Source organism: Phocoena phocoena, chromosome 2, assembly GCF_963924675.1.
Source record: "Phocoena phocoena chromosome 2, mPhoPho1.1, whole genome shotgun sequence".
Lineage (NCBI taxonomy): Eukaryota > Metazoa > Chordata > Mammalia > Artiodactyla > Phocoenidae > Phocoena > Phocoena phocoena.
The window spans coordinates 173960838-173986855 of record NC_089220.1 but is presented as its reverse complement, the minus strand read 5'-3'; the positions used below and the strand labels follow the sequence as shown (position 1 = coordinate 173986855).

Below are 26018 nucleotides of genomic sequence, written 5' to 3'. Positions count from 1 at the left end.
TAATGTAACCATCTCTTCTGGAAGGCCACGTCTCCTTTCTGAGAGGTTTTTGTGCTCTTTGATTCAGTTTTAGATGAGATTAAATTAGACTTTCTTGCCATTTCCTCTGCCTTGCACCCCATATTTCCCTAGTTTTAACATTCATCATATTTTTCACTGCTTAATAATTTTCTCCACTTCCAAAATAGACTGTGAACTCTATGACGGCCGTTGACTGTTTTCTCTGGCTCCTATGCCTGAGTACCCAATGCAATGCTTGTTGCTTACTGACCCTAAATAAATACTTGCTGGATATGAAGGATAAACTATTCTTACTGGTTCAGTTATTCACCTATCAATATATACCGAGTGCCTAATATGTGCTAGGTACTGCCCTAAGGCTGGGTCTACAAAGGTAAGTAAGACTGACGTGGAACTTAATGTTAGTTTTCATCGTAGCCTAACCTGTATTTTGGGTAATTAGTTAAGCGACTCCATCTCTGCCACTGCGACTACTTCTTTCATGTGCCCATAGTGCCAGGCATAGGGTGGCTGAAGACAAAGATTGGCTAACATCAATGGGCTGAATCATTCTGTCCACTAAGTTGTTCAGTGCTTCCTCGGTGGTGGATACCTTCTGGTAGGCAATTACGTGTGATGTGAAAATTTTCATATGTCCATCCACATGCCTCTGCCTAAGATCTTGTCTCTGACCTTTCAGTCTATTTTCTTCCATGCCCTTGATGAGCAGGCCAAGCAATTTGCTGCCACCCAGGAGTCAATATATATTCTCATTCTGAGCCACTTCCTCCATGCAAAGTGGGTAGCAAATACACTGCTCACAGATTCTCTCATCAGGAAAAATTTCCCTTGACACTGTCATTCAAGGTCACCCCTAACTATGACTGTAGTCCCACCACTATCTAGTTTTGTCTTCTACCCACATACCTAGACAACTGAACTGAAAACCAACCTCTAAATTTTTTTTTCTCACTCAGCTGGTAGTAGAAAACCCCCACAGAGCCAGAGATGTGAGCTGAGGCAGAAGCAACTGTGGTAGGTGCAACTGTGGTGGGTGACATGGGGGTACAGGTTACTTCCTTATGTAGATTACTCTTGTTCATGCTTAATCCCAGATGTACCTTTTCCGTCTCACGACGGGTTGCTGCTGGGTTCACGCCTATTTATGACTTGGTGGATCTAACAGAACCCAGCTTGTGATGGGCATTTTTCTTTTTTAATTTGCTAAAGGAAGGTTTATCGACTACCAAGAATTGACAACATTTTCTGTAGGGTAATCAGATGGGTCATCATATGGTATGTGACATTCTTCCAGATGAATGGGAAGATACTATCGGTAATGCTATTGATTGCCCAGATAGAGATTATATTTCGGCACCAGCAAGACAGGAGGACAGACCTGTTTCTTAGACTTGCTCACTTTTCCAGACAGACATTTAACGCCTTCTCTTCTCAGAGAGTATTTAGCACACGCTCTGTCTTGTGTATCACATTAATTGCTTTGAGATCTCTCTGCCACGGAGTGCAGCCTGGTGTAAGCATTTTGCTGCATTGGTCTAACCTCCTCAGGACCTCTCTTGACCACTAATTTGGTTTCCCACGTTTCCAGGTCCATAGTCTTTCGACTTGTAACCTCCAGACTGGCAAGCTCCATCATCTCCATCGATGAGGAGAAAGTAGGTCCCAGCTTCCTTTTCCAGGTGGACCTTGATGTTGAGGGACTGCTCATACGGCAGTTTCTGGCCCTCGGTCTCAGTCCTGACCTGGTACAGCTGCTCCTCCAGGGCCCCGAACTGAGGCTGGATCCGGGCGAGCTGAGCACAGTAGCTGCCCTTGGCGTAACAGGCGCTTTCTGACACTTACTGTGCTGGGGTGGGGGTGGGGTGGGGAGATAAGCTCTTCAAGACTCTGGGACCCACCACTTCAGTAAATACTTTATAGGTCAGGGGCATGTTGGAACATTCTTTTCAAGGGATGTCATTTTTTGTTCTGTCTTCCCTTACAATACATCGATTTTCAAGCTCGTTGTCATTAATGCCCTGCTAAGGAAACTTTTAAGGTATTTTTTTTGTCTAACAACTTCCCCATAATGGAATATTAACAGTACAGGTATACTGTATATTTGTTGAGGTTACTGTGGCCTTTGGAGGACCACAAACCATTGTATTGTATACATTTTTTGCCCCCTTAGAACCACCTTTTGCCCCCATTACGATGACATCACCCCCAGTCATAATGCACACCCTACTGCAAAGAAGGAAGTACAGTATCTGGCTGGTCCCTTTGGCTTCTGGTGACGATACATCCCACAGCTCCGAGCACTGACCCAGCACGTCAAGCGTGTGATGTGGAAGACGGCCACATTTGAGTTGGGCCTTTGGCAGAAAAGGGGTTTGCATCGCAGGTCCAGACTGTGATGTAAGCTGTATTGCTGCTTGGGCAATACAATCTGTCTTTCTTTATGGATTTGGAGCTGTCAGTGATGGCAAAAGATGCAGTGTGGAGATGGTGGCGAGCCCAAGGGAGACAGTCACAAATTTGAGGGAGTGCTCTCAGGGCTCACATGTGAGAGCGAGGGCCTCCTTAATGGGTGCACACTAGGGGCCTCTCTTGCCTCGTCATAATCCTGTCCCAGGGGTCAAGTTCTCTTGACTGCTCCTCTGACCTTGTTGGCTGTAGGGTAACTCTGGTTACTCCTATGTTTTATTCTAGAAGCTTTATAGATTTTACATGTAGGGACGTCTAGGATCCATTCTGAGTTAATATGTACTTATGGAGGTTAGTCTCCAGATGAATTGAGACTGATAGATTTCCAGCCTTTCCTAGACTCTTTTTTCCTAATCCTCTCATGCCTTCTTCATGAAATTAAATATTGAGAAATAGGGTTTTTATGCTTTTTTGGGGGGGGGATAAAAGGAAAGTTTTGGAGCATCACAAATTGAGATTAAGATTATATGATTATATCTAAGATTTTGTTTTGCTCTCCCCACATTGGGGGCCATATCACCCCATCGAGAACACAAAACCCCAATGACCCTTATATGGGTGTATTCTTATAGGGGTCTTCCTCGTTTTTTTAAAGCTTACATTTTCTTTTTATTTATTTATTTAGGCCATACTGCACGGCATGCCGGATCTTAGTCCCCCCCACCAGGGATTGAACCCAGGCCCCCAGCAGTGGAAGTGTGGAGTTATAGGTGTCTTCTTTTGCTTAGACAATATGTATTTAGTATGCCAACTTCAGATCTGTAATATGGACCAACTTTAGAACACCAAGAGACCTCGTCATCAACATAACCGTCACTTCAGTGATGTCTAGCCAAAGATTGTCTAAATGTCCTCAGCACTGTTCACAAGTGCTGAACTAGTGAACTAATGTCCAGCAAATATCAATATATGCTTTATCAGCACTTCCTTTCTCTGGTTTACAGAGCTGTCCATCCACTTATTCATCTACTCCTTCAATATCTGAGTGCTTCTTACGTGGTAGGCACTGGGTCTGCAGCAGTGAGGTAAAGTCTCTACCTTCTCAGAGTTTACAATCTAGTTCACCTTGTTCCTTCCTCTCCCTTTTCTCCTAGATATCGATTCCAAACATTATTGGTGCTGTGGTCACAATCTTGAGGTTGCAAAAATTCCTTTGGAAATGGCTGGGCTAGACATTTTCCTGATCACTTTCAGATGATTTAGCCACAGAAGAATTCCATAAATTTACCGAAGAAATATGCCGTGGTGGAAAAAGTAGGTATTGGTTTTAGAAGCCAGGTGGCTACAGTCTTTATCCTGACGTTCTCACTCATTGTGAGAGAGTGTATCATACTTTTAAAAACACCTCCGTGTGGGATTTAAACAGAAAAAGACTTAAGAAAAAACTTCCTACAGTTCTGTGTTAATGACAACGGTGTGTTTCAAAAAACACTGTCTCGGAGACAGAAGAATTATTTCTAGTTTCCTATTTTAATCACAGGAAACTATGCGACTTTCATTAGGTCCCTTCTCCCTTTGAATCTTTCCTCACCTGAAACACCAAGATTAGGCCAAGGGTCTCCCGAGCTTTAAAGTAGAAATCAGCTCCGATACAGGGAACCTGTTAGTCTTATTCAACTAATTGTAAAAACTACCTGTGCGTTTTAAAGTTTTACCTGAGCATGTATGGATATTACAAGACCATTAACCCAGCTTTTAAAAATGTGAATAATGTTGTTTTTTCACAACTGAAGTCAGACCAGCAAGCCTAAGAGAGGGAAGGTAATTTCAGAAAATCAAAGGGTGGATGACAGGCCCAAATAAATTCTGGTTTCATTCTTGCTTTGGAGATCACCCAGCAGGTAACTGATTGATTCCTCACCTTATTCAGGCTAGCACGACCCAACCCTCCCCAATTAGCACCCAGCTCTGCCCGCCCAGCTCCGCCCAACAGCTGGATCTGTTTGCAGGTCCCGGTGGCAGCTCCGCCTCCATCCCCTTAAAGCACCCGCCCAGGCCCGCTGCACGTGGCGCCGCGGGCGGAGCTGGGAAACTCCGGAGACGTGACGTAGCGGCAATCTGCGGCTGCGGATTGGAGGGCAGGGGAAGGAGGGGTGGGCCGCATTGCCGGAAGTGACGCATGCCGGAAGCTGCTTTCTGCCGAGAAACTGGGGCCGAGGGACTGGAGGTTAGGTCGTGGTGGTCCGATCCCGGTTTCCACGTCTCCGCCCAGTTCACGGTGGCTTCACGCCTCACGGTTTTTTGTTTTGTTTTGTTTTGTTTCTCTGCAACGTGAGTGGCGTTGCCTCGCAGTGATTTCCGTGGGCGTCGCTAAAGAAGGACCTGGGAGGAGACGAAGCCGCTGCCAACTGCCCAAGCTCCAGAAGGCGTGGAAGTACCTCTGCGTTTCCCGTTTTAACTCGGCGTGAGCAGCGCGCTCTTCCCGGGCATCGGTGGTCCCGGCACGTTGTGGGTGGTATTCATTGCCCAGCCGCTCCGTGTAATCAGGAGAGAGAAAAACCACCGTTTTCCAGCATTTCTCGTGGAGGAGGAGAACTAAGCGATAGGAAAATGTCTATTTTCCCTAAAATATCTTTGAGACTTGAGGTTGAAAACTATCTGAAAGCGGGCTTTATGAATGAGGAGGTAGGTCAGATAAACACGTTAGATGCTATTTGCAAAAATTCAAATATTTACACGCTCTAGAGAAATAGAAAAATAATCTAAAAGGCAATCAAATGTGTACAGCAGTTGTTTCTTAGTATTCGTCTTTCCGAATGTAAAATATAATAATATCTTTCTGCAGGTATTTAATGTATGCTGTCCGAGCTAAGAGGTGTATGTTTTAACATTTAGGAATGGGAAAGGAGGGAGGGGGAAAAAGCGGTTGTGTGTCTGGCGGCAAGAATGCACTGAAGGGATTACAAGGGGCAAGACAAGATCCCCGTCTCTGAGAATTTAAGTCCTGTAGAGAAGAAACGCCTGTACTCTTAGAGCGCCTGCCCTGGCGCTCAGGTGGAAGGTTTACTATCGTTCAGTGAGTGCTTTTTTTTTTTTTTTTTTTTGTTAGTTTCTGCTTTATAACAAAGTGAATCAGCTATACATATACATATGCTCCCATGTGTCTTCCCTCTTGCGTCTCCCTCCCTCCCACTCTCCCCATCCCACCCCTCCAGGCTGTCCCAAAGCCCCGAGCTAAAATCCCTGTGCCTTGCGGCTGCTTCCCCCTCAGTGAGTGCTTCTTAACTGCCACCAGTTGTGCTAGATGAACTGCAGACCTTTACATCTTAATCTGCGCAGTCTTTTTTTGGTAGAGATTTCCTCCCCAATTTTTATAGGTGAGAGAACTGAGGGTCCAAAGAGCGACGTTAAGTGAATCAAATTGACACCGCTGTCATGTAACAGTGTTGAAATGTGAAGGTAAAGAGCTCAGGTCCAATGGGAAAAGGAATGGATTTGGGACCCCAAGCTCCTGGTTTGCATCCCAGTGCTTTGAGTGAGTTACTTCACATCCCTTAACCTCTCTTTCCTTTTCTGTGAAATTTGAGGACGGTTAACAGTACTAAAATTTCAAGGTTGTTGTTTTAACGTATTAATCCTAAGTGCAAGCACCTGGCATCGTTTTGGCGCCTAATGGGTCCTCCACAAATGTTCCTTCTGTGTGCTGCTGGCAGTGCCGAGCCCCAGAAGTCCTCAGTGAATGTTGATCGTCTTTGATTGCCAAGCCTGTGCTCTCTCCACCTTACCATCCCGCCTGTAGGCAATTTTGTATTTTCCAAATCTTTGGTTTTCTATTCGAAGTGAAGCCGCATAAATGTTACTCGTTTTCAAAGATTTTGGTGAAGCCATGACTTCCAGGTTTGATTTCTACATTTTATTTCCAAAGGTTATGTTAAGGGGCAAGACAGTACGGAAAGAGAAAATACCTTCTTGATTTCAAAGAACTTAAAGTATAAGGAGCGTATTAAGAGAAATAGAGGCAGTCAGCAGTTTTTGTTCCCAGCAGTTTTTAAAATGGTTAACATTGTTTTATGAAAAAAGATTCAAATGCCTGTCTTTGACACCACTTCTGCCGCAAACCCACTAACTATACGATTTTACAAAAAGAAAACCCATCCCTTTGTAAAAAGTATCAAAGGTAATGGAATATTCAGTTAAAAAAAACAAACCTTGAGAGAGTACGAATATTTTTAGGCTAGTGGATTATTAGGCTGGCAAGTGGTTTATGAAGATTCTGTGAGGCTGGGTATAGTCAAAGATGACCCAAAAAAGGGGAAATACTTGTCTCAAAAGCTTTAGTTAATTACAAGGAAACTCGGTCGTTAGAGTCTTTATAGCTTTATTTCTGACAGGTATCTTGCTACCTGTCTTTTTTTGGACAATATCTATCTTCTACATTTAATAATACTATGTTAAGCTGATGTTATGGGGGCTCTTTGGGTGACGGTATCAGTGTTACTTACTCTTCAAGTTTTGGTGTTTTAAAACGTTACTAACCAATTCGCTCTAGGATACGGGGTTAGCAAGGAACTAATTCTACAGAAGTGATGTAACAGTTAATGTTTTTAGAAATAAGTAGAATGAAATCCTGAATTTATATGAATAAATGTAGCAGATATGTTAATTATGCTTTTTGGCTGTGTTGGGTCTTTGTTCCTGCGTGCAGGCTTTCTCTAGTTGCCGCGAGCGGGGGCTTCTCCTTGCGGTGGCTTCTCTTGTTGCAGAGCACGGGCTCTAGGCGCGTGGGCTTCAGTAGTGTGGCTCGCGGGCTCTAGAGCGCAGGCTCAGTAGTTATGGCGCACGGGCCTAGTTGCTCCGTAGCACGTGGGATCTTTCCGGACCAGGGCTCGAACCCAGGCTCGAACCCGTGTCCCCTGCATTGGCAGGCAGATTCTTAGCCACTGCACCACCAGGGAAGCCCGAGGCAGCGTTTTCTACGCCCTTTTTGTCTGGTGTTTCACTATGTGTTTATTAGCATAACCCTGTGAAATATCGCGATTCCCGTAGTGTTATTAACACATAAACAATGCAGAAAAGTGAAATGGAACCGAATAATTGCCGAATGTTTCATTAGTTGGAACAAATGTATAGACGTATATCTTGCTTAATATTTTTAGTTTGTATAATGAAACGGAAACATTGTTCTTTTCTTCTTTTCAGGTTGTATCTGTTTTAGGTAAAGAAGAAGCAGAAAGGAAGTTTGAAACTCTGTTACATAAGTTGTCCCACCCTCCATCATTCACTACTGTCAGAGTAAATACGCATCTAGCCTCAGTACAACATGTGAAAAGTCTGTTATTTGATGAGCTTCAGAAGGTTCGTGCACATTTTTGTCATTATGTACAGAATTAGATTTCTACAATCTGTGTCATGTCACTCCTCACTAACATCATGCGAACGATATACTATTACAAGTTTACAAATAAGGAAATTGAGGATCACGAACGTTGTTCAAGGTTATGTAGCGAGTGCTCATGCTAGAGCTTGAACCTAGTATTTCTGATTCTGAATTAATTTAGTGACTGGATAGGTCACTCGACCCCTCTGGGCCTCCGTTGCTTCGTCATTAAAATACATAAGCGGTCCATTCTAACCCTAAAAGTCTGTGATATTGTAATAAGCAGCGTATAACGACCATGAGGGCAGATCACGTAGCCAAGGTGAGCCCAGAGGTAAGGAGGTGCCTACTGATTACCTGTAGGATTATATTTTTTATTTTAATATAATTTAATTAAATATAATAAAAGGAGGAAAATAATGTAAAGATATGTTTTAAAGATAACACAGATTTTTTTTTGTTCAAGCAATAAAATAGTTTTGGCATAATACTAATTTTCTGTAAGTGAAAACAGTATTATAAAATGGCATTTTTAAAGTTCCATGCAGAAAAATAATATCGGAATTTTCTTGTTTATATTGTCTTCTTTGCTTTCAAAAGCTGTACTTTTTTTTTTTTTTTTGCGGTACGCGGGCCTCTCACTGCTGTGGCCTCTCCCATCGCGGAGCACAGGCTCCGGACGCGCAGGCTCAGCGGCCATAGCTCACGGGCCCAGCCGCGCCGCGGCATGTGGGATCTTCCCGGACCGGGGCACGAACCCGCGTCCCCTGCATCGGCAGGCAGACTCTCAACCACTGCGCCACCAGGGAAACCCCAAAAGCTGTACATTTTATAAGTGAAATAAGTCAGATAGTGAAAGACAAATACTGCATGATATCACTTATATGTGGAATGTAAAAAATACAACTAACTAGTGAATATAACAAAAAAGAAGCAGACTCACAGATACAGAGAACAAACAAGTGGTTACCAGTGGGGAGGGAGGGGGAGGGGCAGTATAGGGGTGGGAGTGGGAGGGACAAACTATTGGGTGTAGGACAGGCTTAAGGATGTGTTGTACAACATGGGAAATACAGCTAATATTTTGTAGTAACTGTAAATGAAAGTAACCTTTGAAAATTGTATTAAAAATTTTTTTAAACCAGAAAGAAAACCCCAGAGCTGTGCATTTTGTGTTTCATACACTGTGTACTGAAACTTGCCTCCAAAGAAACGTAAGATGGAGGAAAACAGGTGCTTGGAGGGGGTACTTCAAGTTGTATTTTGTAGTTATTAAATCTCTTCTAACAAATAACCATGATGGGTGTCAGCAGACCTATTTCTACGTAATTGCCTAAATGAAAAGGAAGAGGTAAGCATGCTTAAAAGACTTGGATTTGTATATCACAGGCTGTGTTATCAGTTTACTCTGGATATAACTTACAGATATTTTCAGAGAATTTTCACTGGTATTGATTCTTTTTTTAAAATTTTATTGATGTATTGTTGATTTACAGGGTTGTGTTAATTTCTGCTGTACAGCAAAGTGACTCAGTTATGCATATAAATATTCTTTTTTTTTTGGTACGGGGGCCTTTCACTGTTGTGGCCTCTCCCGTTGTGGAGCACAGGCTCCAGACGTGCAGGCTCAGCGGCCATGGCTCACGGGCCCAGCTGCTCTGCGGCATGTGGGATCTTCCCGGACCAGGGCACGAACCCATGTCCCCTGCATTGGCAGGCGGACTCTAAAACACTGCGCCACCAGGGAAGCCCTAAATATTCTTTTTCATATTCTTTTCCATTATGGTTTATTATAGGATATTGAATATAGTTCCCTGTGCTGTACAAATAGGACCTTGTTGTTTGATTCATTTATTTTTTGTCTTTAGTCTCATTACATTTATGGAATGTTTATCGTACTCTCTTTAAGAACAATTCTATGAACTTCCAGTTGTGAGGAGATGACCAGGTTATAAGAAGAACCAGCTACGATTTCTGGCTGTATGAGAACAAAACTTAGTATAATAATTTTAAATAAGACTTGGAGAAAGGTTAATCTGATTTTTAATAAGAGCGGTAATTTTATTGAGAGTAATGGCATTAGTCATAAAATAGAAGCAGTTCCTCTAAGAAACTAAGATTATTACTTTTATGTAGTCGTGCATGTAGGTTTTCAGTATGAAGGAAACCGTTCTGAGGCCCATAAGGTGTCCATAAGTCAGGCAGATCCAGATTGTTTTCTTTTCTAGGAAATTATTCCTAGAGCTTAGATAATCTAGGATCCCACTGTGATGGGAATAGAAGATCTCAGGGGTTGTATCTAAGAGCAGGCAGACGAAATTGCTCCAGGCTTTTGAGTCCCTTTCCTTGAAGGTTAAGATAAGACTGAGGAGGTTGGGTCGTGGGCACTAGGTAAGTATCTGGTGGTTTGAGCAGTGCCTGTTGGCAGCAGGAAAGGAGATTCGCAGGAGGTTTTAGATTGTACATCTCCTTTCTTTTGCCATGTCCCAAGCTCGTGTGTGTCCTAAAGACATATCCTGAACGGTATATGAGTGGGTGCTTTGTCTCCAAATATCTCTGTGTCCCATATTGAAATTTAATCATTTAAAATTTCATTTGACTGGTGAGGGATGTGGAGAAACTGGAACCTTTATACGTTGCAGGTGGGAAAGTCCAGTGGTTTGGCTTCTTTGGAAGACAGTTTGGTGGTCTCTTAAAAAGTTAAACATAAATTTACTGTACAACCCAGCAGTTCCACTCCTAGGTGTCTCCCCAAGAGACATGAAAACATACGTGCATGCAAAGGCTTGGGCATGAACGTTAATAGCAGCATTGTTCATAATAACCAAAAGGGAGGAGCTGTGCAAAGGTCCATCGACCGGCGAATAGAAACACACAACGTGGTATGTTCACACAGGGGAACAGTACAGCAATGAAAGTGGTGAACTGATCATGCTGCCACTTGGGTGAACCTCAAAAACACTATAGTGAGTGAGAGAAGCCACACACAAGACGGTATGATCCTGTTTATATGAGATGTCTCGAAAAGGCAGATTTCTAGAGAAAGAAAGTAGGTTAGTGGTTGCTGGGGTTGGAGCTGGGAACAGGCACTGGCTGCAGATGGACACGAGGGATCATAGTGTGTTGATGGACAGGATCTGAAATTGGATTCTAGTGATGGTCACACAATTCTGTAAATTTACTGAAAATCATTGAATTGTGCATTTAAAATGGGTACATTTTATGGTATGTAAATTAACCTCACTAAGGCTGTTTTAAAAAGGGCATGGGGTAGAAACAAACAGAAGAACAAGCAGGTGATATGCTTGGTTTAAAAAAACGTTTGTGGTGTTTTATGGAAGTTACAGACGTGTGGTTTTATAAAAGTTTTATTTCTGTATCATTTTAATATCTGGTAAAAAGGGAGAGAAGGGAAACCTTGGCCTGAGGAGGATTGACCTCTATGTAGACTATTTCAATAGTATAAAGAAATAGTACTTCCGGGCTTCCCTGGTGGCGCGGTGGTTGAGAGTCCGCCTGCTGATGCAGGGGGCGCGGGTTCGTGCCTCGGTCCGGGAGGATCCCATATGCCGCGGAGCGGCTAGGCCCGTGAGCCGTGGCCGCTGAGCCTGCGCGTCCGGAGCCTGTGCTCCGCAGCGGGAGAGGCCACAACAGTGAGAGGCCCGCGTACCGCAAAAAACAAAAACCAAAAAACAAAAAACAAACAAACAAAAAAATACTTCCAAAGCAAAACAAAAACAAAGGGCAAAATTCATTCTCTTCTCCTTGGAAGGATCCATAGTCTGGATGCTGTAAGGTATCAAACTGAGAGAACATGAGGGAGAGGGAAAAAAAAAGGGAGAGGTTTGTCTGAATGAGTTTGCCCTTAAGGTTTCTTACTATTCTGTTGGATAGGGTTAGTTCACAGTATCCTTTGCCTGGAGGAAGCAGAAGGCGGAAGAGCTGGTCAGATTTCTAGAATCTGAAGAATTTTTTTTCTCTTTCCTTATCAACTTAGAAATAGGTTGATTTTGGGAGTTTTCTGTAGGTAATATATGGATACTACAAGGCAATGCAAATACCTCTTACGGTCACTGCTCTTTGGTGTATTATGTGAAATGAATGAGTTGATAATCCCTAGCCTACATGGCAGAGACTTGTTCTCCAGTATTTGCGTGCTGCCCTCCGATAGGGTACACAGCCCTTGCTGTCCAGTCCACTGTTCCGCGTGGAGTGCCCCGTTGTCTTCCGCCTGCAGCGGTGGTGTGCTGGTACATACTGCACAGCGCACTTTCTGGGAAAAATAATGCTGGTGTGTGGTGGTTGCTGAGTTTTGTGGTGTAAACGCTCCCACTCTGGTCGATTTCAAGCTACCAGCATGACCATGGAGTCGGGAAGAGCTGCACAGAGTTGGCTCCCATGAGACTGGGAGTTGGCCCCAGCACCTATGCCACTGGCCCTGCACTTATTTCCAGTCTGAAGGCCAAGTATGGTAGAGGATACTGAAAATCCTGAGCCTTTGCCAGGAAGCATCGTCCAACTGACATGGCATCCAGTGTTGATAATATATAATAAATAGCATTTAGTAATCTCAGTCTTTAATGTCCTATTCATGCAATCCTGTATTGGATACGTGTTTGCAGAGTAAGTCACGTAAGGTCAACAATGGTTCGTGTTTACAAAGTCAAAAACAGTAAGCAAAATTGAGCCTTTTACTTGTAAAGAAGTTAAGATACTTGAGAATCAAATTATAGAGAAAACGTTGTTGTTTTGAAGTCTTTGATTTTTTTATAGTATCCCATGGAATAAAGTGAAAATACCCTAAATCAAGCTCATTACCGTGCTCTGCTAGGTATTGACACTGAAAAGCTCTGTAACTTGAAATTTAACCAATATACTGATTGCTTTGTAATCCTGTGTGTTTATTTTTAACAGCAGTTTAATGGATTAAGTTTTCCTATTCTTCAGCATCCAGACCTTCAGGATGTCTTACTTATTCCTGTTATTGGACCTAGGTTTGTAACTATTTCATTTTCAAATTGTATTCTTCTAAATAAAAATGTCACAGGTTCTTTTTTACTGTTTAGGGACAGTACTAAGCTTCTCCATTATTAAGATAGGAATTCACAAACTTGATAAATGCTGACTCTATAGTCTTTCATGGAAAATATTACAGAAGAACACTGGGAGTTGAGACCCAGTCTCAAGATACCTTGAGACTAATGCATTGTACTTGCGTTTAGTGCAGTGATTGATTTTTTTTTCTGTGTTATATCATGTTTTCTTTTCTTTTTAAACATCTTTGTTGGAGTATAATTGCTTTACAATGTTGTGCTAGTTTCTGCTGTGCAGTGATTGATTTTTTTCCATTCTGTAAGAAAATTACTTTTACGTTTGTTTACTTGTATATCTTGATTCCACTTCTCAATTAAAACTTTATTGAGCTCCAACAAAAATACAAAGCAACGTTTCCTACTTTAATAATTGATACGTTTGTAAAATTTTATTAATTCACAGTTATGTTAAATTACTGTGTTTGTTCTCTGAGTAGAACAGACACTATGTGTTTGGAGGGATGTGTTTAAAATTTGAAAAAATCGGCTTTCATATTATAATGGGAGTTGTATTGAAAATCCCTAATTGTGCTAAAAATTTTTTAATACCCCTAAGACTTATAATAAACATAAAAATGCTCATTTTGTTAAAGCTTTAAAGTAATTTAGTGGTCAACAGTAGAGCAGTGGTTTTTGGTTTATCCACGCAGTGGAATATTATATGGCCTTTATTATTTTTTTTATGTGGCCTTTAATGTGGGAGAATTATATGTACAAATAAAAGGTGATGTTCTCAATAAATTAAATACCAAAAGCATGTTGCTTTGTGTAGGAATGTAAGAAATCACATTTCTTTTGCAATTAAAAAACACACACAACTACAGATTTATATATATTTATTTATATACGGAAAAAAGTCTGGAGGGTATAACATACCCAACTGTTGACAAGGATTAACTCTGAGGAAGTTGGATTGGGAGAAACTGGGTAAGAGGAGATTTTCACTTGTAACATTTCTGTCTTTTTTTTTTTTTTAACCATAAGCACGTATTACTTCTGCAATTAAAAAAATTGATTTTGTAAACTCCCCGTTTTTTTTTTGGCTGTGTCCGGTCTTAGTTGCGGCACGCAGGATCTTTTCGTTGCAGCGCAGGGGCTCCTCTGTAGTTGTGGTGCGTGGGCTCTGTAGTTTGCAGCACGCGGGCTCTCGTTGAGGTGTGCGAGCTCCGTAGTTGTGGCGCGTGGGCTTAGTTGCCCTGCGGCATGTGGGATCTTAGTTCCCCACCCAGGGATTGAAACTGCGTCCCCTGCGTTGGAGGGTGGATTCTTTACCACTGGACCACCGGGCAAGTCCCGAATTTGTAAACTCCTTCTTCTAGCTCTTTGTTAAGGGGGAATTTGCATTAGTGAAATGCAGAGATCTTAATTAAGTGTATATTTGCTGAATTTGGTAAATTCATACAACTGTGTAGTCAAGACTCACCCCCATCAAGATATACACCATTTCCATCACCCAGAAAATTCTCTGCATTCTGCCCCCCTACCAGGAAACCACTGTTCTGATTTCTTTCATCTCCTAGTTTTAAACCAATTAGTTACTACAGTTGATCACAGTCACAGGTCTTTTGAGACCTGTGATTCATTTCAGAATGTACTGTGGACTCCATAGTCTTCCATAATCCTATATAACATTATTTCATTCTTTTTACTGGCAGTGTAATAATCCTTTCATCTGTTCTTTGTAGTGAGCTAAACTACTCATTAAAACATTAGTGGGGACTTCCCTGGTGGCGCAGTGGTTAAGAATCCCCCTGCCAATGCAGGGGACATGGGTTTGAGACCTGGTCTGGGAAGATCCCACATGCTGCAGAGCAGCTAAGCCTGTGCGCCACAGCTACTGAAGCCCATGCCCCTAGATCCCGTGCGCCACAACAAGAGAAGCCCGAGCACTGCAACAAAGAGTAGCTCCCGTTCACTCCAACTAAAGAAAGCCCGCGCGCAGCAACGAAGACCAAAAACGCAGCCGAAAGTGAATAAAGAGTTAAGAAAAGTTAAAGCATTAGTGAACTATAAAGCACAAACGGTGAGTTACTACAGGAAAGCACTAAGAAATCTTTTAGGATTGTGGATTCATATACCTACCTTTGTTTCTAAAAGGAGAAGTTCGGCTCTTTTTTGTCTTTTAAACTCATCATCACTTTTATTAGGTATCTTTTGACTTTCCACTATGAAAATTGAAGAAATTCTTACGCTTAAATTTGCCCTAAAACCTCCACCAATTTTTATTTACTGTTTTTTAACAATGTAAAGCTTTGTAACATTTTTATTCTACAAGCATAATTCAGCTGAATGCAGTGCTTGCTTGTAGCCCTGTTGGTAGTTTATTACTGAGTTCTTTATCTTAATTGATCTCTTGGTTGATGGAATAGCGTCATGTATCAGGTCTCCAGCACCTGCTTCCCTTCCCCCAAGTATGTCTCTTGTACGCTCTGTTTCCTTTCTCGCTTGAGAATTGCTTGTTGCCTTTATATTTAAACAACAACTTATAGGCTGATTATAGTCATTTCAAGTCGCATGTTATTTCCCTCAGCCCTTTGTAGACACTGCTTCTACAATCTTAGGGCCTCACGTGTTGCTATGAAGAAATCTGAGGCCAAAAAATATTTTCCCCCTTGCAACAGAATCTTGATTTTTCACTTGGAGATCTATGGGATTCTTAGGCACTGGACTTTAGAAACTTCACTGGGGTATACCTTAAATAATAATATAATAATAATTGTTATTAATATTTATAATAATAATAATTATTATTATTCTCCTTAGTTTTCATTGAAATGCAATGTAATTTTTAAATTACAAGTCTTGTAGTTCTTTGAATATTTTTCTGCTACATATTCCTGCCCGCTCTGTTAGGAGGACACTGGTAGTCTATGTGTTGGTTTTCCAGGACGGATGCTCCCTGTGTTGGGACACCCCCAGACAGCCCAGGGTCTTGTGATGGGCTGGAGGGACTCACAGGACTCAGCATCTAGTCAGGCTCATGGTGGAGATTTATTACATGAAAGGGGTACAAAAGCAGAATCAGCAGAGGGAAAAGGCGTGCGGGGTAAAGTCTGGAGGAAACCAGGTGCAAGCTTCCGGGCGTCTCTCCCCATGGAGCTACCAGGACAGGCTTCATCCTTCCAGCAGTCAGTTGTGACATGTTTAGAATCATTGTCTATGAGAGGAGCCCATTAGAGACCCAGCACCCAAGGTTTTAGTTGGGTGCTGGTCATCTGGGCGCCCTCTGCCTGGCATGTGATGAAATTCCAGGCTCCCAAAAGGAAAGCAGGTGTTCAGCATAACCACACAGCTCGGACGAACAGTTTAGGAACAGCAGTTCACTCTTAAGAGGTGGTTTTATGTCAGTGCTGGGAACTGTCGGCCAGTCAAAGTTCCAGATGCTGCCGAGGGCCAACCTTCCAAGAGGCCTTTCTAAGAATAGCTGTCGCAGGCCTGTTAACGTTGACTCTTTAATTTCAGAGGGTTTACTATCCTTTACTTGCTGAGCTGGGCTAGTTCACTTTTGTTCTTTATTTTTTTAACCTTGTTGTTGTTATTATATCCCTTTTTTAAGGTTCTTTTTAGTTTCTTTGAAACTATACAGAGGTTATTTGAAATTCTGCCCTTTTTTGGTCTGTACATTTTGTACTGCCTTTTGTTTATTACAACTTTGTTTACTACTACGGACGTCCCTCGGTATCCATGGGAGATTGGTTCCAGGATACCCCGCTCCCCCCCAACATACCGATAATCACAGATGCTCAAGTCTCCTATAAAATGGTGTAATGTTTGCATATAACTCATGCACATCCTTCAGTATGCTTTAAATCATTTCTAGATTACTTACAATACTTAATACTATGTAAGTAGTTGCCAGTGCACAGCAAATTCAAGTTTTGCTTTTAGGAATTTTCTGGAATTAAAAAAAATGTTTTTTCGTCTGCGGTTGGTTGAATCCATGGATGCAGAACCTGAGGGTAGACAGGGCCATCTGTATCTACACATAGTTCCCGGTTTGAATGAATCCTTGAATGAAAACTTTCACATAGATTCACCTAGTTTGCACTTCGGGTCAAGTGTATACCTAGACAACTCATCAGATGTGTCTTTCAGAAATACTTTCACCAGGTCTTTCCTAGTGGCACAACTCTAGTCCTGGTGAGCTGAGCTGAAGAAGACTAAGACTCTGTGAGGGGGTCCAGCTCATAGCTTTTTTGTTGGGGGCTTTAATTTTTGTTTACACTTAGTGAACTCGGGGGAGGAGTGACAGAGTTGGTTGCGCTTTCCCTTCTCTTCCCTTAGCTACTTCTAGGCAGTTTGTCCAGTTTTGGTACAGAAAACACAGATTGTCTGCTTGTGCCAATTTTGCCAGTCCAGTCCTCTGTCATCTTTATCTGCAGGGCACAGGACACTGACAAGACGTTCCCAGATTCTCCTTTTTTCTGTCTGACCCGCTGGTCCTGGCTCTAAGCAGTAAATATTTGTTTAGGCACCCAGAAGCCTTTCCTTTTCAGAAGCATTCATACCCTGTTGAGGAACTAGGTTTGATCCAAATTTTACTGTGTTAGCTAATTATTCTTAATCATTTGGGTAATAGCTGTTTCTTAGTTTTCTTGCAAATGGAATTTTCTTTCAGGTTTTTCTTTCCCCATTTCTGTGGGCTTTAGAAAAAGGAATATATTTATACTTTTACTCTTTGACTAATCTTTTACTAGAAGCTCAACATCATCCAGTTATTTAAGGTATCAAAACATAGTTTAAACTATTTATAGGCAGTAAACAATTGAAAAAGTAATTTCTCACCATAAAATTCAGGTTCCCTCATTTAATTTAACATGCTATTTAATTTACTGATCAAATATATTTTAATGTTAGGAAGGTTTTATCACTGGTAATTAGATTGAACGTAAGGTTGTGCTGATTTTGATGGTATCAGTGTCAACTTTATTGAAAAAGTTAGAGAAACTTGAATGCCAGGCTTTTCTTCATACAAGAGTATTTTTTATTTTTTTATCAAATTATAGTTGATTTACGGTGTGTGGTTAGTTTCAGGTGTACAGCAAAGTGAATCAGTTAAATATTCCTTTTCAGATTCTTTTCCCTTAGAAGCTGTTACACAATATTGAGTAGAGTTCCCTGTGCTATACAGTCGGCCCTTGTTGGTTGTCTGTTTTATATATCGTAGTGTGTATATGTTAATCCCAAACTCCTAATTCATTCCCCCCAACTCCCAATACAAGAGTATTTTTTAAAAATTTTTATTGGAGTATAGTTGATTTACAATGTTGTGTTAGTTTCTGCTGTACAGCAAAGTGAATCAGGTATACATCTACATATATCCACTCTTTTTTAGATTCTTTTTCCATCTTTTCTTTTCATCTTTGTGGCCTCCCATTCTCTTTTTGCCATGAAATGGTTATTCTCATAAAAACTTTCTGATTAACACTACAAGGTTCCATTTCACAAGGTATTTTTTGAATTGGTGCTACGTGTGAGACCCAAAGACGTTATAAAGATGGATGAAACATAGTTTCTTTTTTTTTTTTTTTTTTTTTTTTTTGATGGTACGCGGGCCTCTGGCCTCTCCCGTTGCAGAGCACAGGCTCCGTGGCCATGGCTCACGGGCCCAGCCGCTCCGCGGCATGTGGGATCTTCCCAGACCGGGGCACGAACCCGTGTCCTCTGCATTGGCAGGCGGACTCTCAACCACTGCGCCACCAAGGAAGCCCTGAAACATAGTTTCTAAAAGCAGGGGATATTGGTACAAGTCAGAATGCAGTAGATGCCATGGTAGGGGTATGAATTAAATACTATTAGAGCATAGAAGAAGAAGGGCTGAGTGCGAAGAAGTGGGTAAAGATTTTCTCCAAATAGATCGAACTTCAGCTGAGCCTTGAAGGTGAGTAAGAGGAGATAAAGTAGGTAAGGGTATGTGAGATAGAGAACATATGCAAAAAGTACAGAGGTGTGAAAACAGATGGTGGTTCATTACAAAAGTGATCAGGTTTGGCTAATCAGTTCTCAGAGAGATTGGTGAAAGAAGATGCTGAAGTAGTTAGGAGAGGTAGACTGTGAAATGTAAGGGGTTTTCTTTTAAACTAAGGAGTGTTTTTTGCATAGAATGTAGGAACCAAATAATTTTTATTACAGTCATGATTTTAGAAATACAATACTGGTAGTAGCATAAAGGTATGTTTTCCAAACTGCATGTAGATCATGACCCATTAGTAGGTTGTGAAATCAATTTAATTGGTTTTTTATGGGCTTTTTTTTTTTTTTTTTTTTTTTTTTTTGCGGTATGCGGGCCTCTCACTGTTGTGGCCTCTCCTGTTGCGGAGCACAGGCTCCGGACGCACAGGCTCAGCGGCCATGGCTCACGGGCCCAGCTAGTCCACGGCACGTGGGATCTTCCTGGACCGGGGCACAAACCCGTGTCCCCTGCATCGGCAGGCGGACTCTCAACCACTGCGCCACCAGGGAAGCCCTATGGGCTTTTTTTTAAAAAAAGAAATGGGGTATTTTATAATATATTGGATTGTACATATTAAGGTATTTTGTGAAATGTTTGCTATAAACGTATGTGTGTGTATACACACGTGTACTGGGATGTGATTTAAGTGCATTTCTTACCCTGGGTTACAGCCAAAAAAGCTTAAACACTTTTTTCAAAAGAAGATGAATTGCAAAACTGGAGCCAAGTTAGGGAACAATTCAGTCTTTTATTCCCAGCAATACGGTGAACTAGATAACTTGAGGATGCTTCTGCTACATAGGACTAGGAATACTGACTAAAAAATAGGTCATAAAATGCACAGTGGAGTGATTAAGAACGTAAGTGAAATATTCCGTGGTTAGAATGAAGAGTAACTGGAAACAGCAGTAAGTGTGTGAGCTAAGATTAGGGGTTGGGGGATTTGAGGGAGAAAATGCTTGGTCCCCTGAATTTAGGGGCTTTGGTTTTTTTAAAAAAATTTAATTAATTTTTGGCTGCATTGGGTCTTCCGTGGCTGCACATGGGCTTTCTCTAGTTGTGGCGAGAGGGAGCTACTCTTCATTGCGGTGCACGGGCTTCTCATTGCGGTGGCTTCTCTTGTTGTGGAGCATGGGCTCTAGGCACGCGGGCTCAGTAGTTGTGGCTCGCAGGCTCTAGAGCACAGACTCAGTAGTTGTGGCGCACGGGCTTAGTTGCTCTGTGGCATGTGGCCCAGATCAGGGCTTGAACCCAGTGCAGTCCCCTGCATTGGCAGGTGGATTCTTAACTACTGTGCCACCAGGGAAGTCCCTGGGAGGGTGTTTGGTTTTAACAGGAGGATTCTGGTGCTAGGAGGTGAGAAACATCCAGCAGTCAGTACAAGGCAGTAATTAGGATTTGGATCGCTCTTGCCTTGGAGTTTTTAGTTGGAGGAAAAAAAATCTCTGAGATGCAGAACTCAGAGGTTTCATACCTATAAGGGCTTGGAATTCAAATTCATACCACCCAAGTGGTCTGGAAAACTGCAGTTTGGGAAATTAACATAAAAATTGGATCCTAAGCCAGTTTCTGGGATGCTTGAAACGACTCTGGAGTGACACCCTTCAGCCCAGGCCATGCACCTTTCTCACAGTTAGAAGGCGCACTAGGAATCAAACCACCGCTACTGAGGACCAGTGTATACAACAAACTGAAGGGATTAGATTCCCCCAGAACTGTAGCAAATAGAGCTAACTAGTAGAGACTGTAAAATCAGTGTCCTTGACATGATAAAAAACAAAGGAAGAATCTAAAACATAAAAGACCCTAAGAGGGAAAAAAACAATTGAAAAAGAATTTCTAGAAATAAAAATACCATTAAAATTTAAAACTCATTCAATGAGCTAAACTGAAGATTAGACCCAACAGATGAGAGAATTAATGAACTAGAAGATGACTCAGGAAATTACCCAGAATGCAGCAGGTAAAGAAGGTAAAGCAGTTGAAAGTAAGAAACTGAGTCATGGAGAAAAGAATGAAGAGGCACGACACGTTTCTAATGAGCCCCAGATGTATAAAATAATGGGGAAAGACAATATTCAAAAATATAATGACAAAGAATTTTCCAGAATTGATGAAAGTCAGATTTAAGAAATACAATGTCTGAAGCCAAAAGTAAAGACAAATCCATATCTAGGTACTTCAGAATGGAACCAAAGAACACCAGAGACATCAGGAGGATCTGAAAGCGACCAAAGATAAAACGTGGAAGCTATCTCAGTGATCAGGTTAAGAGGTGACGCACGTCTGATGTCAGGGGATGGGCCCGGAAGACCTGTCAGAATTAGAGGTGGCATCACTTGGTAACTCAGTGAATGTTAGAAGTTTTAGGAAGAAGAGATTTAAGATGATGCCAGGCTTTCCCAGTCTGGCTATTCAGATAGATAATGGCACTTTGTTCAAGACTGGAAACATAGGAGGATGAAAAGCATTGGGGTGTTAGCAAGGATTTGAGGAGTCGGTCAGAGAATCATAACGTTGTTCAGGACTTGTTGAGTTTGAAATAACTGTGGGACATGTATATATAGCTACCTGCAGGTAATCAGTCTGGAAAGGCTAATCATTAGAATATGTGGGTTAGTAACAAGGTCCTGAAAACATAGGAAGAACACTCTTTGATATAAATCACAGCAAGATCTTTTTGGATCCACCTCCTAGAGTAATGGAAATAAAAACAAAAATAAACAAATGGGACCTAATGAAACTTCAAAGCTTTTGCACAGCAAAGGAAACCATAAACAACACCCAAAGACAACCCTCAGAATGGGAGAAAATATTCGCAAATGAATCAATGGACAAAGGATCAATCTCCAAAATATATAAACAGCTCATGCAGCTCAATATTAAAAAAACAAACGACGCAATCCAAAAGTGGGAGAAGACCTAAATAGACATTTCTCCAAAGAAGACATACAGATGGCCAAGAGGCACATGAAAAGCTGCTCAGCATCACTAATTATTAGAGAAATGCAAATCAAAACTACAATGAGGTATCACCTCACACCAGTTAGAATGGGCATCATCAGAAAATCTACAAACAACAAATGCTGGAGAGGGTGTGAAGAAAAGGTAACCCTCTTGCACTGTTGGTGGGAATGTAAATTGATACAGCCACTATGGAGAACAGTATGGAGGTGCCTTAAAAAACAAAGTAGAGCTACCATATGACCCAGGAATCCCACTACTGGGCATATACCCAGAGAAAACCATAATTCAAAAAGACACATGCACCCCAATGTTCATTGCAGCACTATTTACAATAGCCAGGTCATGGAAGCAACCTAAATGCCCATTGACAGACGAATGGATAAAGAAGTTGTGGAATATTACTCAGCCATAAAAAGGAACGAAATTGGGTTATTTGTTGAGACATGGATGGATCTAGAGACTGTCATACAGAGTGAAGTAAGAAAGAAAAACAAATATCGTATATTAACGCATGTATGTGGAACCTAGAAAAATGGTACAGATGAACCGGTTTGCAGGGCAGAAATTGAGACACAGATGTAGAGAACAAACGTATGGACACCAAGGGGAGAAAGCGGTGGGGGTGGTGGTGGTGGTGTGATGAATTGGGCATTTGGGGTTGACGTGTATACACTGATGTGTATAAAATGGATGACTACTAAGAACCTGCTGTATAAAAAAAAAATGTGCCGTGTTGATAAAGTGTTTAAAGAAAAATAACAGGGTTCTACTGTATAGCACAGTGAGATATTCAGTATTCTCTTATAAACCATAATGGAGAAGAATATGAAAAAATATGTATGTGTATAACTGAATCACTTTGCTATACAGCAGAAATTAGCACGACATTGTAAATCAAATATACTTCAATAAAATTAAAAAAAATATGTGGGTAATTTTTGTGATTATTGAGATCATGAAATCGCCAAGGTTTAGGATTCAGAGTGAGATGAGCTGCTTGGCATGCTTTAGAACCTGGGGGAATGAACCTCTTCTAGAGATAGCTAGAGAATGGGCAGTGAGCATGTGGGACCAGGAAGGAGGATAAAGCTGAGAAGTTTACTGAGGTTTGATCATTTAGAGATCATGGGAAGGAAACGCACTTAATTCCCCCAGCAAGGCGTTAGGACGGCACATGTGAAATGTTGCCAACCAGGGAAGCCCATCAGACATGCAGTGCTCAAGATGTTTGTTTGGGGTAATCACATAGGCACTCGTGACTTTTGAAAAAGGCCGCTCTGAGTGTTGGAAGTGAGACCCAGGCTTCAGTGATTTGAGGAATGGATGGGAGGTGAGAATTTGGAGAGCACTCAAAAAAGCTGGATAGTAAAGGAAGAAAAGAAGACTTACTTTTGTCTAGTTTAAAATATTAATAACTTACTGTGCACCAATCTACCACTTTAGAAATACTTTTGAATGCCTCGTATGTTGTTTGTTTTAGTCTTTGAAGGCCGGGACTTTATTTCTCTTCTCTCCTAATGCTGTTATGAAACAGTAATGCTTGTTAAATGATGAAGCAGGTTTTTTTTTTCCTTTGAGGGTTGTGATTTTAATCCACATAAAGCTTCATTGGGTGATTAGAATAGAAACACTCGATCATGTCCGTTCTAACATGAAACGCATCAGAGCTGGGCCCCAAGGGGTCCCTTTTCCTGTTCTAGCCTGTGTGTCATTTCCTGTGACCTCAATCCTGCCTAATTATTTTTAAATTGAGGTATAGCTGATGTACAGTATAAGTTACAGGTGTACAGTATAGTGATTCACAATTTTTAAGGGTTATGCTCCCTTTATAGTTCTGAAATATTGGCTATACCATTGGCTATTTTGCTGAAAGAATGCCATTTGCGGCAACATGGATGGACCTAGAGATTATCATAGTAAGTGAAGTAAGTGAGAAAGAGAAAGATACCATATGATATCACTTACATGTGGAATCTAAAAAAAAATGATACAAATGAATTTATTTACAAAATGGAAATAGACTTAGAGACATAGAAAACAAATTTATGGTCACCAAAGGAGAAAGGGGGTGGGCGAGGGATAAATCAGGAGTTTGGGATGAACAGATACACACTACTGCATATAAAACAGGTAACAACAAGGTCCTACTGTATAGCATAGTGAACTATGTTCAGTATCTTGTAATAACCTATATAGGAAAAGAATCTGAAAAAGAAATATCTATATCTGTATATCTATCTATATAAAAGTGAATCACTTTGCTGTACACCTGAAACTAACTCAACATTGTAAATCAACTATACTTCAATAAAGAAAAAAATATGGGCTATATTCCCTGTATCATATAATAGGTCCTTGTAGCTTACTTTATACATAATAGTTTGTACCTATTAATCCCCTACTCCTTTCTTGCCCCTCCCCACTTCCCTCTCCCCACTGGTAGCCACTACTTCGGTCTCTATGTCTGTGGGTCTGCTTCTTTTTTGTTATATTCACTAGTTTGTTGTATTTGATGAAGCAGTTTTTGGTGCCACTTACTATCTTGCAATAGGATCCTCTTTCTGTTTTCTTTTTCTCAAGTGTCCATCTTCTTTGTAATTATTTTAAAAAACTATTTCTTCCGTATTTATCTTTTTTCAGCTTTTTCTCATTTATTCATTAGTGGCATTCCCATGGGACGGTGAAGACCAAAGAGGTTATTTACTTAGGGTTCAGATTGAAACACTGAAAAGGTTGATAGGCGTTGGAGGTGTATCACTGTTCACTTTCTCTCATCTTGCATCCCTAGGAATAATATAAAACAACAGCCCTGTGAAGTTATTGTTGGAGCCCAGTGTGGCAATGCAGTCTTACGAGGAGCCCACGTCTACGTTCCAGGAATTGTGTCAGCCTCAAAATGTGAGTATAGTGTTTAGGTTTCTCTGTAGAACAGCCACTAAAATTTATGTGCATCATCAAATGGAAAATTTATTAAATCATCACTCAGATATATTTCAGATTTACTTTAATACAGATATTTTCCAAGTTTTGCATTTAGTATAGCCGGTTGAGGGATATACCTGATAAGGGCTAACAAGTTAGGCATCTGTATATGGGCTTTGTGCCCATTTCTTTTATTCCCTTTGAGGACGTGTGTGGTGATGTTTACAGGATCAGGACTGGTGAATAGAGCGTAAGATGTCAGTGAAATTTTGTTTTGTATTCTTTACTCTGTTGCCCTAAAACCTCAGGCTGCTGTCCTGTCATTTGTGAGGGGAACGTTCGGAGCCTAGAATCTTAAATATTGGGATGAATCTTAGTATTCTTAATTTACCCTCTTAGGGAATGTTAGGTTTGGGAAAAATAACTTAAATAGAAGATATCCTTCCTTTTCTGCTCAGCTAAAGACTTCCAGCTGAGGTCAGATGTTTTGAAGACTGTTCTGTATCTTTGTTTTCCTAGGGACAAAAAAGCATCAATTCGATTTATTGTTGGCAAATGTTTGAAAGTAAAAAGTTACGTTTTCTATTAGGGGTTACAGTGAGAGGGGTCAGTCTGCTTCATGCCCACTACTGATGCCCCTAGGCGTCCCCAGTCTTAAAGCTTGAAGACTTAAAGCTTAAAGAATTTTCACTATTCTGCTAAAGTACAGATAGATCAGTGTGATATGATTTTCTTCTTTCTCTAGTTATGAAAGGTGGAGATGTTGTTTCCGTGTACTCTGATATTAAAGGCAAATGTAAGAAAGGAGCCAAAGAATTTGATGGAACAAAAATATTTCTTGGAAATGGGATTTCTGAACTAAGCCGCAAAGAGATCTTCAGCAGGCTCCCTGAACTGAAGTATGTCAGCAAATGCCATTTGGGGGAAATAAGCATCCTTTCTGTGGTTCAAAGAAAATGAAAAACAACGTAAAAAAAAATATCTAGAAAACTTTCATGAGCAAAGGGCTTTTTTTTTTTTTTTTTTTTTTTTTTTGCGGTACGCAGGCCTCTCGCTGTTTTGGCCTCTCCCGTTGTGGAGCACAGGCTCCGGACGCGCAGGCTCAGCGGCCATGGCTCACGGGCCTAACCGCTCCGCGGCATGTGGGATCTTCCCGGACCAGGGCACGAACCCGTGTCCCCTGCATCGGCAGGCAGATTCTCAACCACTGCGCTACCAGGGAAGCCCCGAGCAAAGGGCTTTTTAGTCCAGATATAGATGTGGCTGCCTTAACTCTGTT

The 26018-nt window shown here is 41.3% G+C and overlaps 1 protein-coding gene across 3 annotated transcripts in view; it reads left to right on the top strand.

Annotated features, from left to right (window-relative positions):
* The first annotated feature begins 5037 nt into the window (after positions 1 to 5037).
* The window catches only part of NSUN6 (NOP2/Sun RNA methyltransferase 6), a 73522-nt gene continuing 52541 nt past the window's right edge, over positions 5038 to 26018 (top strand). Inside the window, exons 1-5 of one of the 3 annotated variants that reach the window (XM_065872463.1) lie at positions 5038 to 5112; positions 7627 to 7782; positions 12722 to 12798; positions 24606 to 24715; positions 25485 to 25638. In XM_065872463.1, the coding sequence (XP_065728535.1) occupies positions 5038 to 5112; positions 7627 to 7782; positions 12722 to 12798; positions 24606 to 24715; positions 25485 to 25638 (572 nt within the window). Of the gene's footprint in view, positions 5113 to 7626; positions 7783 to 12718; positions 12799 to 24605; positions 24716 to 25484; positions 25639 to 26018 lie in introns of all 3 variants that reach the window. The other 2 variants (XM_065872462.1, XM_065872464.1) reach the window with 2 other exon arrangements.